Raw genomic sequence first — 16,702 nt, 5'->3', positions numbered from 1 at the left:
GCTCAGGGGGAGGCTGGTAAGGTGTGTAGGCTCAAAAAGGCAATCTATGGACTGAAACAATCTCCACGTGCATAGTTTGGCAGGTTCAGTGAAGTGGTGAAGGCCTTTGGGTTGAAACAGTGTCAGGTTGATCATTCTGTGTTCAACTATAACTCAAAGGATGGGAAAATCTTGCTAGTCGTGTATGTGGATGATATTGTCATAACTGGAAGTGACAGCAATGGAATTGACAGCTGAAGAAATTCTTACAGGACCACTTCAATATGAAAGATCTGGGGAAGCTGAAGTATTTCCTAGGAATAGAGGTTGCGAGGTCAAAACAGGAATCAACCTATGTTAGAGAAAATATGTTCTTGATCTACTTGAAGAAACAGGGTTGTTAGGTGCTAAACCAGCAGAGACCCCTATGGAACTCAATGCCAAGTTGAGTGTGGATGCAGGTGAAGAGTTTGATGATCCTGGAAGATACAGAAGGTTGGTGGGAAAGTTGAACTACCTGACCATTACCCTACCAGATATATCATTTGCTGTCAGTGTGGTGAGTCAGTTTATGCAACATCCCCGGGTTCCTCACTGGGAAGCTGTTCTGAGAATTGTTAGGTACCTAAAGGGTGTTCCAGGTCGTGGTTTGTTATACCAAAATGGAGAAACTCTTGAGATAGTAGGGTACACAGATGCTGACTGGGCTGGCTCTATATCAGACAGGAGATCAACCACAGGGTATTGTACCTTCCTGGGTGGCAATCTTGTAACTTGGAAGAGCAAGAAGCAAACAGTGGTGGCAAGAAGTAGTGCAGAAGCAGAGTACAGGGCTATGGTCCATACCACATGTAAACTAGTATGGTTGAAGAACTTACTATAGGAGATGGGATTCTCAATTGACAAACCCATGAAACTATACTGTGATAACCAAGTTGCTGTTCACATCTCATCCAATCCCGTCTTCCATGAAAGAACTAAACATATTGAGGTGGATTGTCACTTTGTGAGAGAGAAAGTGATAAGTGGGGTAATAACTACATCTCATGTGAGCTCAGGAAACCAGTGGGCAGATCTCTTCACAAAGGGATTGTCTCGGGGAAGAATAGATTACATTTGTAACAAGCTGGGACTATATGATATATACTCTCCAGCTTGAGGGGGAGTGTTAGAATGCTCAAGTCAGGGGTATTTTGGTCATTCTAGTTTATCTTCTTGAAAGTGAAAGGTCTATTGTATCTGAGTTTAAGTTATGTGTCCCATCTTCTATGAGGGACAAAATAGTCTTTCTTGTAACTCTAAGTTTTTGAATAAATTCAAGTGGGTCGGCTAGGAGAGGTGTGATTTTACATTCTCTCTTCTAGTCTGGCCGAATACTCTTCTTCTTCTTTCTCTTTTCTTTCTTCTTTCTTCTTCTCTACTTTGACCTAGAATCAACTAGGGTTTACTAACAGCTCCCATTGGCCCAGCTACTACTAGTGATGTGGAAAATGTTACTAAAGGCTCCAACAGGCAGCAGAAAGATATCAGAGTTACCTACAATAGAAGGAAGAAGAGCCCTCCAACTCATGACAGCAACCAATTGGACTCGGATCAACCTGTCTCAGTAACTCAAGGTAATCCTATCAATTCCTCTGACTTGGATCTTCCAATTGCACTTCGTAAATCTACTCGTTCTTGTACTATCAGATACCCTATTGCGGATCTTGTGTCTTACTCACACTTGTCCCCTAGTTATTGTTCTTTTGTGTCTGCTCTCTCTTCTGTGCATGTTCCTACTAGGTACTCTGAGGCTGTGTCTGACCCAAGGTGGAAAGAGGCTATGAATGAAGAAATGAAGGCCTTGATGAAAGCAGGGACTTGGGAACTAGTAGATCTACCAGAAGGGAAAGGTACTGTTGGATGCAAGTGGGTGTTCACCGTGAAGCATAGGGAGGACGGGTCCATTGAAAGATACAAGGCTAGACTCGTGGCAAAGGGGTTTACTCAAAATGAAGGAGTTGACTACAAAGAAACATTTGCTCCCGTAGCAAAACTCAACACTATCAAAGTCCTACTCTCATTAGCTGCAAACTTCTCGTGGGAGCTTCATCAGCTGGATGTGAAAAATGATTTTTTAAATGGTGATCTACATGAGGAAGTATTCATGGATCCTCCACCAGGTTATGAATTTGGCAGAAAAGTGTGTAGACTGAGAAAGGCACTATATGGCCTTAAACAGTCCCCTCGTGCCTGGTTTGAGAAGCTATGTGGAGCCATGAAGAAAGGTGGTTATACTCAAAGTGGGGCAGATCATACTCTATTTATAAAGAAGAGGAATGGGAAACTTACTGCTCTTATCGTCTATGTAGATGATATGGTAATTACTGGGGATGATAAGGAGGAGATCAACAGACTGAAGGAGGTCCTAGCTGCTGAATTTGAAATCAAAGACCTGGGTCAACTGAGGTACTTCCTAGGGATTGAAGTTGCTAGATCTAAAGAGGGCATCTATATATGTCAACAGAAATACATCCTTGACCTTCTACAAGAGACAGGCATGTTGGGGTACAGGCTAGCAGATACTCCAATAGAACCAAATCATGGTCTACAGAAGTCAGTGAGAGAGGACTACCCTGATAAGGAGAGATACCAGAAGTTAGTGGGGAAGTTAATTTACTTGTCCTTCAATCATCCCGACATTGCTTATGCCGTTCATGTTGTCAGCCAGTTTATGCACAATCCCAAAATTCCTCACATGAAGGCTGTAGAAAGAATCCTCAGATATTTGAAGTCTTGCCCTGGGAAAGGGATTTTGTTCAGAAAAAACAATAGAATTGAAGTTGAAGGATATACTGATGCAGATTGGGCTGGTTCTGTGGGTGATAGAAAGTCGACTTCAGGTTACTGCACTTTTGTTAGGGGAAATCTAGTTACATGGAGAAGTAAAAAATAGAATGTTGTTGCAAGGTCTAGTGCAGAGGCAGAATATCGAGCTATGGCTCATGGTGTTGTGGAACTGTTGTGGCTTAAAATTCTTCTTGGTGAACTAGGAGTGAAGACTGAGTGTCCTCTCAAGTTGTACTGCGACAACAAGGCTGCTATCAACATTGCAAATAACCCAGTGCAACATGATAGAACAAAACATATTGAGATAGACCGCCATTTTGTTAGAGAAAGAATAGTCACAGGAGAACTCTGCATTCCTTACACTCCCTCAGAGATGCAAATTGCAGATGTTTTAACTAAAGGGCTGATATGTTGTTATTCTCTTGTCTGGGCTGGGTATTAGAGTCTCTAGTTAATGGGCCTTAGTAACTGGGCCTAATTGTATCTTGTGTTTTATTAGACTGGGTGTCCCATCACTAATCAGGGGCATCCTGGTCCTTTCATGTAAATTACGTATTGCTCTTATATTAGTGAATAGGGTCGGCTGATGAACAGTGCCCATTCGAACACATTAGACTCTCCTCTCTTCTTCTTCCACTTCTTCTCAGCTCTCTCAACAGGTTCAGTTCAGTAAACAGCTTTGAATTTCAAGAATCAACCAATCCTCATTAAGTAGGGGTGAGCAAGAAAAACCGAAAAAACGAAGTGAATCGAAAAATTCCCCGGAGTCGAACTAAAAATTCGACTAACCAAACCAGTTGGTTCGGTATTTCAAAAAAATACGAAGGTACTAGTTCGGTTTCGGTTAACCAAACTAACTAGAATAAATATTTATATATATTTTACGAATATTTATGTATACTATATATATTATGTATATTTTATATTTCCAATACATTATAAATTAATAAATATGCATTATATATATAAATACATATATATTTTATAATATAATATATTATATATTATTTAAGATATAATATTATATATATTTCTAGCATTTTATTATATTTTATATATTTTTCTATAATATATTGTAAATTCAACAAACGAAGCCGATGGTTAACCAATCGGCTTCGGTTTAGTTTCAATTACCGGTTTTCCAAAAACCAATAACCCTAGTTCGGTTTCAAAAATAAGCCCACGGTTTGGTTAACTGAACTGTGAGCACCCCTGTCATTGGGGGCGATTCGGAGCTAGTCATATCATGTATCAAGCACAAGATGAGGACTCCTTGGAAGCTAAGGAACATGATTTCAAGCTGCATGCGGATGCGAGATTTGTTCAAACGGGGGCTGACGTACCATCATGTGTTTAGAGAGGCAAACCAAGCAACTGATTGGCTTACTCATGAGGCTCAATCTTCTTCTTCGACTATCCTAGATTTAAATTCTTTGTCTTTTCCTCCTTCCCTCCTTATCTTCTTCGTTGATGTTTGGGGACACATTACTTCCCATTTTGTGTTGCTCTTCTATTTTTATATCAAAAAAAACTATATAGCACTTCTATCTAATCATCCAAATCTAGGATGCTTCTTAGGCCTCTTTCACATCTCAACAAATCATTTACCTAGGTAAATGAACTTATCTAGGCAAGTATTTCCTGGGAAACATTACCCGAATAAGTGGACTTACCAATGTTCTTTTATTCCCCAAGTAAATTTGTACAATAACCATTTTATCCAAAAAAAAAGTGACATTATTGAAAGAACAATATTGTCCCATCATATATTAGCAATTTTCTACGTAGATGTGTAAGTGATTTACCCAAGTCTTAGGCAAGTATTACTTGCCCAGGTAAATGAGCCGCCTGGGAATAATTCTTTCCTACGGAACCCACTAATACTGAAAATACAAAAGCGAGTTTATTTCTTTTCCATGGAACCCACCAACTTAGCGACACCCACTTCTTGGGAAATAAAGGAGGCCTTATAGTTATAACAATAAAAGAGATGTTGCATTGGAAGGGAAGCACATGAAACTTGATATCCAGACATTAACATCATCAACCGAAACTTAATAGCATGCAACTAAGCTAGTTCTACAGCTAAAGAAATGGAACCAACTAGAAACCCTTATTGGGATAGCTACAAGAAGCATGCCTGGATTTGGATGGTTAGAAAGAAATGCCATGTAGTTCATTTGATCATTGAGGATCTTTAATATAATCAACTGAAACTTTATGGCATGTTTTGTTCAACTAAGCTAGTTTTACCATCAAAGAAATTGAACCAAATGGAAGCCGTTGAATGGCTAAAATTAATCTTGCAACAAAGATATTAAGGATAATTAGAATGTGAACCAGTTACTTACGCTCTTTGAGGACAAAATATGCAACCTTTGCTGCATTCATCTCTGCCTGCTTTTTGGTTTTAGCTGCTTCCCCTTGAAAAATCTCTTTTTCTATTTCCACACTAGAGAAAAATGTTGGCAAATGAGATGCACCAGATCTGGTGGTATTGTATATTGGCATGGAGAAACCTTCTTTCTGCATTAATTCCTGTAAAAGGTTTTTATATATACCATATTCATCCTGAAAAAGATATGCAAAAGGAAGAATAATCATATTCATATTCATGAAGATACTAGAACTGGCAAACGAACACATAATGAGTAGACTGCTTTAATTATAAACAATACTTGCCAGTTGAATGTCATCTAGTGACAATGATGCACATGCAGCTCCTGCAGCTGCATTCTCTGCTTCCTTGACCGTGCAGAAAACCCCTGGGCTCTCAAAAATTTGTCCATTAATTGTAACCTTAGCTTTAAAGCGAGGGTCATGAGGTAGGCCCTCATTCACATAAGAATATGTTGGTAGAGCAGTACTTTTCCTTTGGGCATAACTTTGGAGTTGGTTCTTATACAGATGTTGCATATCTAGAACAAGATCCAATTGTGAGACATACAGTAACATTTAGAGATGAGGAAGGTAATGACAATGGAGTCAGATACTGGGGAGGCATGTGATAAACTGAACAAGCATATAAGATTAAAACAGCACACCAAATTTGTGTGTATGCATAAAAAGAAGAGTAAGGTAAACCTAAAAGAATTGGGAAAAAAAGCAATCACCTTTTTTCAACAAGTAATCAACCAACATTTCTTTACTTGGACCTTTGCCAATGAAATATGGAGATACATGTTTTTGATAATAAAAGAAAATTTTACTTAATGAAAAAAAGGAAAAATTAATACAACCAAGAGGGTGCTAAGATAGCACCAACTGACAAGTGCAAAACAAGCATCCTTGTTGCACCTCATCACAATAATCTCCCTTCCCTCCCTCATTCCAAGTCTCTCCCCCTTCCCCAACTCTGGTCTTCTTCGGACTCTCTTCCCTCCTCTACTCGTACTCCTCAAAAGCTCTTCTTGCAAAAGTGTCACCTCCCAAGAAGAAAAGACCTAAAGACTTGCCGATCTCCACCTCCCTATCAACAAGCACACTTAAATCTAATCCTTGTTGCACCTCCTCCCCTTTTGATCCCACCACCCCCTCCTTATCCTCTTTCGTCTTTTCCCCCAAGTCACCACTTTGATTCAAGTCCCCCTCCCCCTAGGAATATTCAATGGTAAATCAGCACTTCTTTCAAGATTCTGCACCCCCTGACCTTTCCCGGAGTTAGCCATAAGCCTTGGACCTCTAGGTTTAATCCCTTTTCTTTTTGTACATTTTTTAAATTTGTTAGTTGGGCCTGCCCCTACAAGACCATCTTTCAGACGTGAAAACACTTTTGTAATATGCACTAAATGGGTTTTATTTAAAGCCCTAGATTTTTTTCAGATCTCCCAATGAAGCATCAAACTCAGAATTTTTAGTTCCTACCTCCTATGCCCCAAATCTACACCTAGCTTTCTAACCACAACTTCAGCAACCAAAGCATTCTCACCATCTTTATCAATTGTATTTTTTCAGAATAGGATCAACACAAACAGAAGCCATATCACAATCTTTAACTATTGTTTGGATCCCGCCAGCCCCACCCTCCTTGTTTTTTTCTGCCTTACCCTTCCTAGCTCTCTCCTCTTCCTCCATGACCAAGACCACTTCATTTCCAGCGCAAACCACAGCCCCCTTTTCTTATCATTATGGGTATTTATCTATTAGTTGCATTTTTTATTTAAATCAGTAAACTTTACTAATTTAGAAAAGGAATGTTGTCTACAACAGAATGTTTTGTTAGGCTGGTGAACCACCACCTAACCCCTTTTATTCCTCGATTTATTTGTACAGTGTTAACACTCTGTATGGAAAGAAACTCAGCAAAGGCCCCATTTGGCATTGTTAACATTTCTGGCGTTCCAGATGTTCCCGCAAAACAGAACTGTGTTTGGAATGATCTTTGGCGTTCCAGAGGTTCTGTTCCCAGGCAAGAACAGTCTTCCAAAAATGTGTTTCTAAGAAATGATGATTTCATCATTTCATCAGAACCATTCCAAAGGAACACTCCAGGATAAGCACGTGTTTTGGAGGAACAACTAAAAATCATATACAAGTGTGTGGTTCACACATATACGGAAGGGCAATAGTGTAATTTCAACAGAAAGTTATTACATAGAAGAAAAAACCCTTACAGGAGTGTTTGTTCTCATCCTCCATTGAACGTGTACAAGTGTGCGGATAAGCACGTGCTTTGAATCACTGTTTAATCGAAATTGAATTCAAATATGGTCTGATTCTATTTGAATTCACTCCTTTTACAGGCCTAGTACCCAGCCCCATTTGGTTTGCTTCCAAGAACCCATTTCTAGCCCACCGTTGCTAAGGTAGGGCGAGAATTTACTAATTTACTGTTTGGACTAGTCTATCCATTTCTATCTAGGAATGGGAAGGAATTAGAGGCTGTTTCTTGCCCAATTACATCATACCAAAAGCTCTACAGCACTTGGACAAAGAAATGTGAGTAAACATGAACTTCCAACAACAAAACTCTAGGAACTCTAGGTCTTCTACCTTGCTACCTTGCTACTTAATGTAGCCCTCCCACCCTCCCCTGCCCCCAATCGCTCTCTCATCTCTCTTTTTTTTTTTTTTTTTTTTGATAAATGAATGCCATTTTATTCAAAGGAAACAAAATGATGTTACAATACAGACTACCCGAGGAGAGGCACGAGCTGGTACCTCTCCTCAACAACAACAATGTACGACATCAGGCTCGGAAATGAAAGTTTACAGAGCTGCCCAGAATAAATGTTCCCTTGATACCCCTTGCTTAGCTAACCCATCCGCTATGGCATAAGCTGTTCTACCCACCCACTGAGAAATAACAGTCATGTTCCTTGAAAACCAATTAACTTTCTTCATAATATCCCTATAGCACCAAATAATTGAATCTGGATTTTTTAACCAACCCACAACAACTTTGGAATCTCCTTCAATAAGCAAATTCTGAACTCCTAACTGATCTACAATCTGAATACCTTGTACCGCCACTAGAAGCTCAGCTCTAATAGAGTCTTCTATACCCACGGAGCCTGAAAATAAAGCTAAGATATTGCTGTCTTTATCTCTCAGCAACCCTCCTATCCTTGAAGGACCTGAATTTCCTTGGCTGCTACCATCAAAATTCAGCTTTGTCCAGCCTTCAGAAGGAGGCACCCACACAGCTGGTACCTTGTTCTTCCTAGTACTGCTACTAGCCACAACTACCCAATTCCTCCAAATGTCATCAAAGGAGTATATTTTAAAGGATTCCAATTATCTGAGCCAATGGATTGCCCTGGGTCAAAAAACAATCCTTTACAGTCTGAATATTTCTCTCGTTCTCTTGGAAAATCCTCACATTTCTTTCTTCCCAAATTGTCCACAGAGCAGCAGCTATAATGCACCTCCACATTGTTTTACCATTTTTTGTGGGCCACACAAAGAAGGAAGGGTCAAAGAGCTGACCACAGTTGTAGTCAAATTCCACTTGTACCCGAACAAGTTAAAGATCCAACTCCAAATAGCATCAGAAAAAGAACAGGTTAAAAGTAAGTGAGAGCAATCCTCACCATTAGCCCTGCAAAGTACACACCAGTTAGGAGACAAACACATGGAAAGGCCTTCTCTTCTGCAATAAGTCTGAAGTGTTGATTTTCCTATAGAACACCTCCTAGCAGAAAATAATAATTTTAGGAGGTACAGGTCTAGACCAAATCTCCTTAGCTGGAAAACCCATCTGTCCCGAGGAAAAGCAAATGGACTTAAAGAAGGAGGCACACATGAAATAACCTTTTGGATTAGAGGACCAAAGTCTTACATCAGATCTGAGAGGGTCCAGAAAAACACTTCCAAGTAGTGAGAAAAGGTTTGAAACACAAGAGAGCTCATGATCCCTCAAGCCCCGACAAAACCCCCAGTCCCAATTCAGAGAGGAATGAGAAACAGATGTTGGAAGAAAGTGTGAGATTGCTTTATTCTTTTAACAAGAAAGGGAATAAAGAGAAGGGAAACTGTCCTTAAGGGCAGAATTGCCCACCCAGACATCTTCCCAAAATAAAATAGAAGTACCATAATTGACATCATACCTGATAAAGTTGAGGAAAAAAAGGAGGATACTCTAAATTGCTTTCCAAGGAGTGTGTTATTTATTGATTGTCTACCATGTATACTATCTATCACCTCATGCCACAGACTCTCCTGTTCTAAGGGCCACCTCCACCACCATTTACCTAAGAGAGCTTTATTCTTCAAAACTAAGTTCCCTAATCCCAGCCCACCCTCCTCTTTCCTCCTACATACTATCTATCAACTCATCTCTCTTTTTCTTTTATTGTTTCTTCTCTGCAGCCTCTAAGAAAGCTCATTTCATTTGTATGAAGCAGAGCACTTTTGTTTTCTTAGCAAAAAAAAAAAAAAAACAAAGATCATTCTTTCACCCTCTGCCATTGCAGCCAGCCTTCTTGAGTGTATCAAGATGATTTAAGCATGTAGTTATGGATTAATCTCTTAAATGCTGAAAAAAAAATTGTAACACATGGTGGTTAGACTCACAATCAGATACATGGTGGTTAGACTCACAATCAGATCAGTTTCATCCAGGAGTTATATGGGATTCAAAGAACAATGAATACCAATAGTTTCACATCAAAATCAGGTCCTAATTGCAGAGCTGGCTCAATTGTTGCAATACGACAATCAACTAGTCAAAAAATCAGCTGGGCTTGACTCCCAAACCATCAATATTCCATCAGAACAAAAATACAGAAAAGGAATCAATATATAAAGCCACATCCTGTTAAAAGGAATCATGCTAATTTATAGGTGCATCTTTTCTTTCCTATTTCTCTATTGCTAATGCCTTTAATTTTTTATACATTTCTGTATCACTGTTGGCATATTCGACCAAGATCCCATATCACTATATACCAGATTTTTTAAGATAAATAAAGAAGAAAATTTTATTGCTAAAATGAGAAAATACATCAAACAATATGTGACAAGGAGTCACCCCCAGCAAACAAAAAAAAAAAAAAACAAGAAAAAAATGAGAGAATTACTAATCCAAAATACAAGAAGCCCACATTTAAAATGCACCAAAAGGCAGTTCCATAATCTTCTTTCCGGAAGCCTTTAAATTCTGGAAGAGCCAGCACCCAACCATCTCCAAGTTGATTGTTGCCCCAACTTCTTCCAAGCTTTTCATCTTCCCCTCATAGATTCTTTTGTTTCTCTCCTTTCAAACCTCCCAGCAAACAGCAAAGACGATGCAGCTCCAAATGATTTTAGAATTAGGATTTCCATGGAATCTTGGCCAGAAACAAAGGATCTCAGCAGTATCAGTTGGCACCCATCCGGCAACCTTGAAGAGCTTGAAAAAGTAGGCCCAAATACCTTTCACAAAATTGCATTGGACCAACAGATGCAAAATGTTGTCCTCTTCATCCAGACACAAAACACATCTGTATCCAGATTTGATTGCTTTGATGTAAAACAGTAGTGCAGAAGATCTATATTTTCTTCTCTAGAAGTGAAATACCAACAACACAGGAGAATTAGGAAATCTTGTACATGGTGGGACAATTTACTCCTCTGCCACCATGGTTTACTTAGTGTTTTAAAAGCACAGGGAGCAATTTCTACCTGAGGCGCAAGGCACAAGATGAGGCACTCGCTTTTTTAAGCAAGGCGCAAAAATACAAAAAATGCCAAAAAAACTCAAAAATGTCAGAAATTCAAAAAAATGCCCAAAATTTCAAAAAATCAAAAAAATATTAAACATGATATTAATAAATAATATAAATTTAAATTTTAAAATAAATGTTTAAAAACCTATTATCTAAAATTAAAATACATAAACATAACATGTAAAGCGTATTCAAATGAAAATTTAAAAATAAAATCAAACATATAAAACATTTTCAAGCATGTAAAACCCACAATCTCTTTTTTATGAATAAAGTTAAAATTTTATTGATATCAAAAATAATAAGTAACAGTTAAAAGCAGCAAGAATTTTATAACCGTGCCCAAAACAACTGATCCCTAATTACCCCTTGTTTGGGTAAATAATCAGCCAAACAATTAGCTTCCCTCCACACCCATTGTATAATCAGATTCATATGTTGTGTTAGCCATTTGAACTTCTTCATTTCATCTATATAGTACCATATTACTGAATCTAGATTCTTTATCCAGCCCACTCATTGTTTTAAAAGCACAAGGTGCAAAAAAGGCGCAGGGGTCAATTTGCGCCTAAGACGCAAGGCAAGGCGCAAAAAAATTGCTAAAAAATAAAAAAAAATGTCAGAAAATTCAAAAAAAATTTGCCAAATTTTTCAAAAAAATACTAAACATAATATTAATAAAAAATATAAAGTTAAATTTTAAAATAATGTTTTAAAAAACCTATTATCTAAAATTAAAATACATAAACATAAGATGTAATTATGTAAAGCATATTCAAATGAGAATTTAAAAATAAAATCAAACATATAAAACATTTTCAAGCATTTAAAACCTCTAATCTTTTTTTGCACTCAATTGCATTACTTCACATAGCTAATGTAATGTAAAACATATTACATTCCTGATTCTACGAGTCGCCTTTGTGATACAACCCTCAAGCCTAGCCTAAACAAGTCCACGTTAGGTCTTAAATTCTTAGTTTTCACACAAAAAAAATAATGGTTTTATAGTTTTACTTGCTTTTTAAGAAGACATTTTATTAGGATGAATGAATGAACAACATTACCAAATTGGTGAGCACCGGGCCTCACCTGTGCGCCTAGGCACGCCTTTTAAATCACTAGGTTTACTAAGAAAAATCTCACAGTTTCTCTGCAATCTCCTTTTCTATTCTTTCTTCTTGCGATGCTCACAGAATCAGAAGAACATCAAATGCCACCTAGAGATTTGACGTCCAGCTTCACGAGAACCGTCAAAGTCCCAAAATGACAACCTCTCTAAGGGGCTCGCCAAAATTGAGTCTCATGCTTCTCACGTCTAGACAAAGAAGTACTTTGTGCGCACAAGGAAAAGGAGCTCAGATTGCACTGTGTGGTCAAATCGTGAAGGAGACGAGGAAAACCATGCGATAAGCACCTGGTCCTCTCTGGACACATGTCTCTACCCAGGAGCATTCTGGGAGCAAGAAGCCCCCACCCAGGAGGAGACACCAGCTTAGAATTCCCACAAACTTCTAGAGCTAAGCAATAAAGAAGCACTCTACTGCTTAAACTCTTTCACAACAGAGACCCAAGTACCACCCTACAAAAGCCAAACCGGTTAACTCATCCAAATTCTTCTTGTTACAGCAGTGGGGATAGATCTCCAAACACATTATTTCTGCTCAAGCCCACAAGTTCCAATACCACAGAAAATCTCTAACTGAATGTGGCATGACCCAGCAGATCCCAACAGCTCTGAAAAAATGCCCCCGGATTTGATAGGAGACCATACAACCGCACAGGTGATCAGCCATAGTTCAAGTCTTGAAGTTGCATGCCCCTCCTAGATAGGCCCTCCTTAGTCAGAATCTGTCTAGCACCAAAACCCATAATAAGAAGTTTAATTTTGAAGGACTGACAAGTGGATCTTCTTCTCCTCTTCCCATCCTCTCCACATAAGTCTCTTTGCATTTTTTCTCTCTGTTTAACCACTTTTATTGGGACTGGGTAAAGAGAGAGGTAATAAGTAGGAAGATTGGCGGCCAAAGTGCTCTTAATAAGAGTGACCCTTCCACCAAAAGAGAGATACTTAGCCTTCCAAGAAGAGAGCTTTTTCTCCAGTTGGTCAACAATTGGATCCCAGATGGAAGAGGAAATGCACTTGGCGCCCAAGGGCAACCCTAGATACTTCACCCATAGGTGATCCACCTAACAAACCAACACATCAGCCAAAGCCTCCACATCCTCAACCTGCCCAAGTGGGATAATAAGACTTTTACCCAAACTGACTTTAAGCTCAGAAACCACCTCAAACCAGCAGAAAATGCCCAACATCACTTCCAAGCAAACTGAAGTACCTGCACGTTTTCTCCTACCAGGGAAACTTCAAAACCTTCCCACAACCCCACCAAAACAGCCATCTTTAAAACTGGGAATGGACCTCCATTAGGCAAATAAACCAGCCAAACCAACTTCTTCTTACTCTCTGCCATTGCAGCCAGCCTTCTTGAGGGTGCCAAAATTCTTCACCAGAAATATGGGTAGGATTCAAGCCTGTATGAGAATAATAATCTTTCTTTTTTTCTTTTACTGTTATTTCTGGTTTGTGTATATGCATTATGAAGAATAATAATCTTTCTGTTATAATATGCAAAGGATATCATATAGAATGCAAATTAAGTATGATTAAGCAACATCCTGGGAAAAGCAATCCATATAAAGACCAAAAAATAATGCCACTAAAGAAAAGTATTGCCCAACCTCCAAACTCTTTGTCATTTTTGACACTTAACATATTTCCTCCTGTTATAGAATTCTTTGGTGACAACCTTCCTCCAATGCCAGAATTACTTTGTAACTCAGTTCTTGCACTTGAATAACCTAAAGAATTATCAAAAAGAAAAAAATATATATCAAGATAACAATGTCTGGAATATGCATAGTAAAATCAGGGTTTATATTATGCAACACATATAGCATTCATGTTTTAGACTTCACAATATCATAACAGAGGTTATTGATTACAATATTCCTGTTTAAGACTTCACAATACCAATCAAAAATAATTGAGTGAACATTAAACCACCTGATAGACAATCAACAAATAACACCTTCTAACCCAAGCAATATGAGCCAAAGATCCCATGATCTCCATTCCACGTGTCTTCAAATTGGACAGACAACAATTTTAGGGTCCACCCCCAAGAAATGAGCTCAGATCCTCTACCCACAAAGACACTACCCACATGTACCCACAAGACAACCAGAGCCATATATCAGGAACATCTCCCCATGAATGACAACTGAGATGTTCCTGATGTGTGGCTGTAATATTTTGCGAATAGCGTTGTGGATAGAAAACCCAAACTCCAAGAATTCACCTCAGAAATCAGAAATTTTAGCAACACAAGTGGCAGCGACCAATAATTTTTTAATCAAAAGCAGCAATACAGAACCTAAAAATATGAAAAAATAAATAAACAAATAACGATATAGCTGATATAGCAAAATAGGATTAAATCATAATGACATTTTTACCTTCTTCTCTTATAACCAAATGTTAGTTTGTTGTGGCGATCAAATCTTTCACCAAAACTAAAACCGTTAAAAATTCTTTTTGCAAATTGATCAAGAAAGTACATTAAAACAATTTCCAGAATCTGATATAGACAGTATTTCACTTATTAGAAACCTCATAATTAAAATATAAGAAGAAAAGAAAACCAAGAAAAAATAGCAGGTTAATCCCTTTCTTCAAGAACTCATATATGTGGAAATATTTCTTTCAATAGGGAATTGCATCAAAATAAACCTTTCCAATGACCAAAGCCTTAGGGTTTATAGATGCACGAATGCTAAAATGGTAAAGAAAGGCTAATAAACCACAAAAAGAATCCCTTGAAAACAATCCAAGAAGTGAAAACAGCAAAATTAATGTCCAATTCTGAGACCTAACCACATCAAAAACATTTCAGAACAAATGGGTTTCTTAGTAACTTGATAACCATACCAGCCGAAACCGAAGGATTAGAGGTAGAATCTCCGACACTCTGATTGTCATCAGGAGGAGGACGGGCAGAAGTACAGAAGTAGTCAAGAGCAATTTTAGCAGCTTCGTTCTGAGCCTCTTTTGAGGATCTGGAGGAGTTTGAGGTATCGAAAGAGATCCCATTGACGAAAACAGAAGCTTTGAAGCAAGGGTTATGATCGGGTCCCTCCTTCGTCCATGTATACTTGGGTAAGCTCCATGTCTTCCTCTGGCAGAGTTCTTGCAACTTCGACTTATGCATCTCTTTGGGTTTCAGAAACAACAGATTAAAGAGAGAGAATGAAAGAGTTCAAAGAGATAAATAAGATCGTTGAGCAATCCGACTTTTTTTTTTGGAAAATTTCTGATCAGTACCTGGGTTGTTTTAAGTAGGAATGGCAAGAACCCGTGGGTTCACGGGGCGCGTGAACCCGCCCATAAAAATAGACCACATCGGCATTTCGAATCTATGGTAACTTAACGGACGTTCAAAAGAAACTCGGTTGAACCGAGCAGATGAAGGCCATGGCGACGCCGACGAAGAAATCCTTGGAGAATAAGCCAAACGAGTTGTTGCCGCTGTCCTGTGTACCGAGCAGGGCGCCATCAACTAAGATCCCAAATTCTTCCACGGTGAAGACGGCAGCAAATAAAGACCACACGAGTAGTCTTTTTATTGGTATACTCGGAAATAATTGTGATAAAAAGTGGATTGTCACCACCGATGCCGAACCCGTGTGCCAAAAAGAGGGTCGCCATTATGTCTTTTGAAACACTTCGAAAAGAAGCTGTTTATGATTTGTTCTTCTGATTCAACCAGGTTTCTTTTGAACATCTACGTTATCTTAGATTCAAAATGCCAATATGCTCCATTCTTATCGGCGGATTTGTGTGTGTTGGGATGCAAACTCGAATGGCAACAATTGTCCACTCTTATTGACGGATTCGTGCGTCTTGGGATGCAAAATCGAATGGCAACTTTTCCTACCCATTCTCGAACCCACTTATGTATGTATGTTGATTCTAAAGTGTCTAACTTTTCCTCTCAATTTCCTAAACCTGTCCCGTTCCAAACCCATCTCGTCCCGTCCCACTTGTTAAACCCCTTGATCAAATGTTTTTTACTAAAAAAAATTCTTAATGCTTATAGCTTATCTTGAACCCAAACCAATTAATTATAATAGCACAACTTTAAGCAACTTACCCATCTCACCTTTTGTGTTATTTAATGAAATAAAATAGATTTTATTAACTTTTGTGTTCATCAAAACAATCAATACATATAATTCCAACTAAAAGTTAAAATAATAATATTTAAAATTAGCATTTTATAACTAAATGAAATAAACAATCTATTAAATCCAAATTTACATCTAATGATGATTTTAATCCCAATAAATTTATATAAATAAATTATTAATAATAAAATAATTATCTTAGTAATTAAAAATTGCAAATTTTTGCATGATATATAATATAATTGGTTCATATTTATGCACCTCAGGTATCGGGTATCGGATACTCTAAAGTCAAAACCCAAATCTGTCCCAAACCTTACAAGGTTTTAATCTTAAATCCCAATCCCTATAGTTTTGATAAATGGGTCCTATTAGGGTCAAGGTGGTTCTGATACTTAAAAATTCCTGCGAAATTGCCATCCCTAGTCTTAAGTCAGTCTTTTTTCTTTTAGAAAATTCCTGATCAATGCTTGAACTTTAGGGGGTATTTCAAGTCAGTC

General features: G+C 38.2%; 1 protein-coding gene across 1 annotated transcript in view; it reads right to left on the bottom strand.

Moving 5' to 3' along the window:
- The window catches only part of LOC104587715 (double-stranded RNA-binding protein 1-like), a 37,311-nt gene extending 21,792 nt beyond the window's left edge, over window positions 1–15,519 (bottom strand). Inside the window, exons 1-5 of the mRNA XM_010245427.3 lie at window positions 15,340–15,519; window positions 14,947–15,228; window positions 13,698–13,817; window positions 5,491–5,726; window positions 5,160–5,379 (exon numbers count right to left, since the gene is read on the bottom strand). Coding sequence (XP_010243729.1) covers window positions 5,160–5,379; window positions 5,491–5,726; window positions 13,698–13,817; window positions 14,947–15,226 — 856 coding nt within the window. The 5' untranslated portion in view covers window positions 15,227–15,228; window positions 15,340–15,519. The remainder of the gene's footprint in view (window positions 1–5,159; window positions 5,380–5,490; window positions 5,727–13,697; window positions 13,818–14,946; window positions 15,229–15,339) is intronic.
- Window positions 15,520–16,702: the final 1,183 nt, after the last annotated feature.

This window comes from Nelumbo nucifera, chromosome 6 (assembly GCF_055504915.1).
Source record: "Nelumbo nucifera cultivar China Antique chromosome 6, China Antique-T2T, whole genome shotgun sequence".
Classification (NCBI taxonomy): Eukaryota; Viridiplantae; Streptophyta; class Magnoliopsida; order Proteales; family Nelumbonaceae; genus Nelumbo; species Nelumbo nucifera.
Note: the sequence above shows the minus strand (reverse complement) of the source record. Positions and strands in the feature narration are given on the sequence as shown.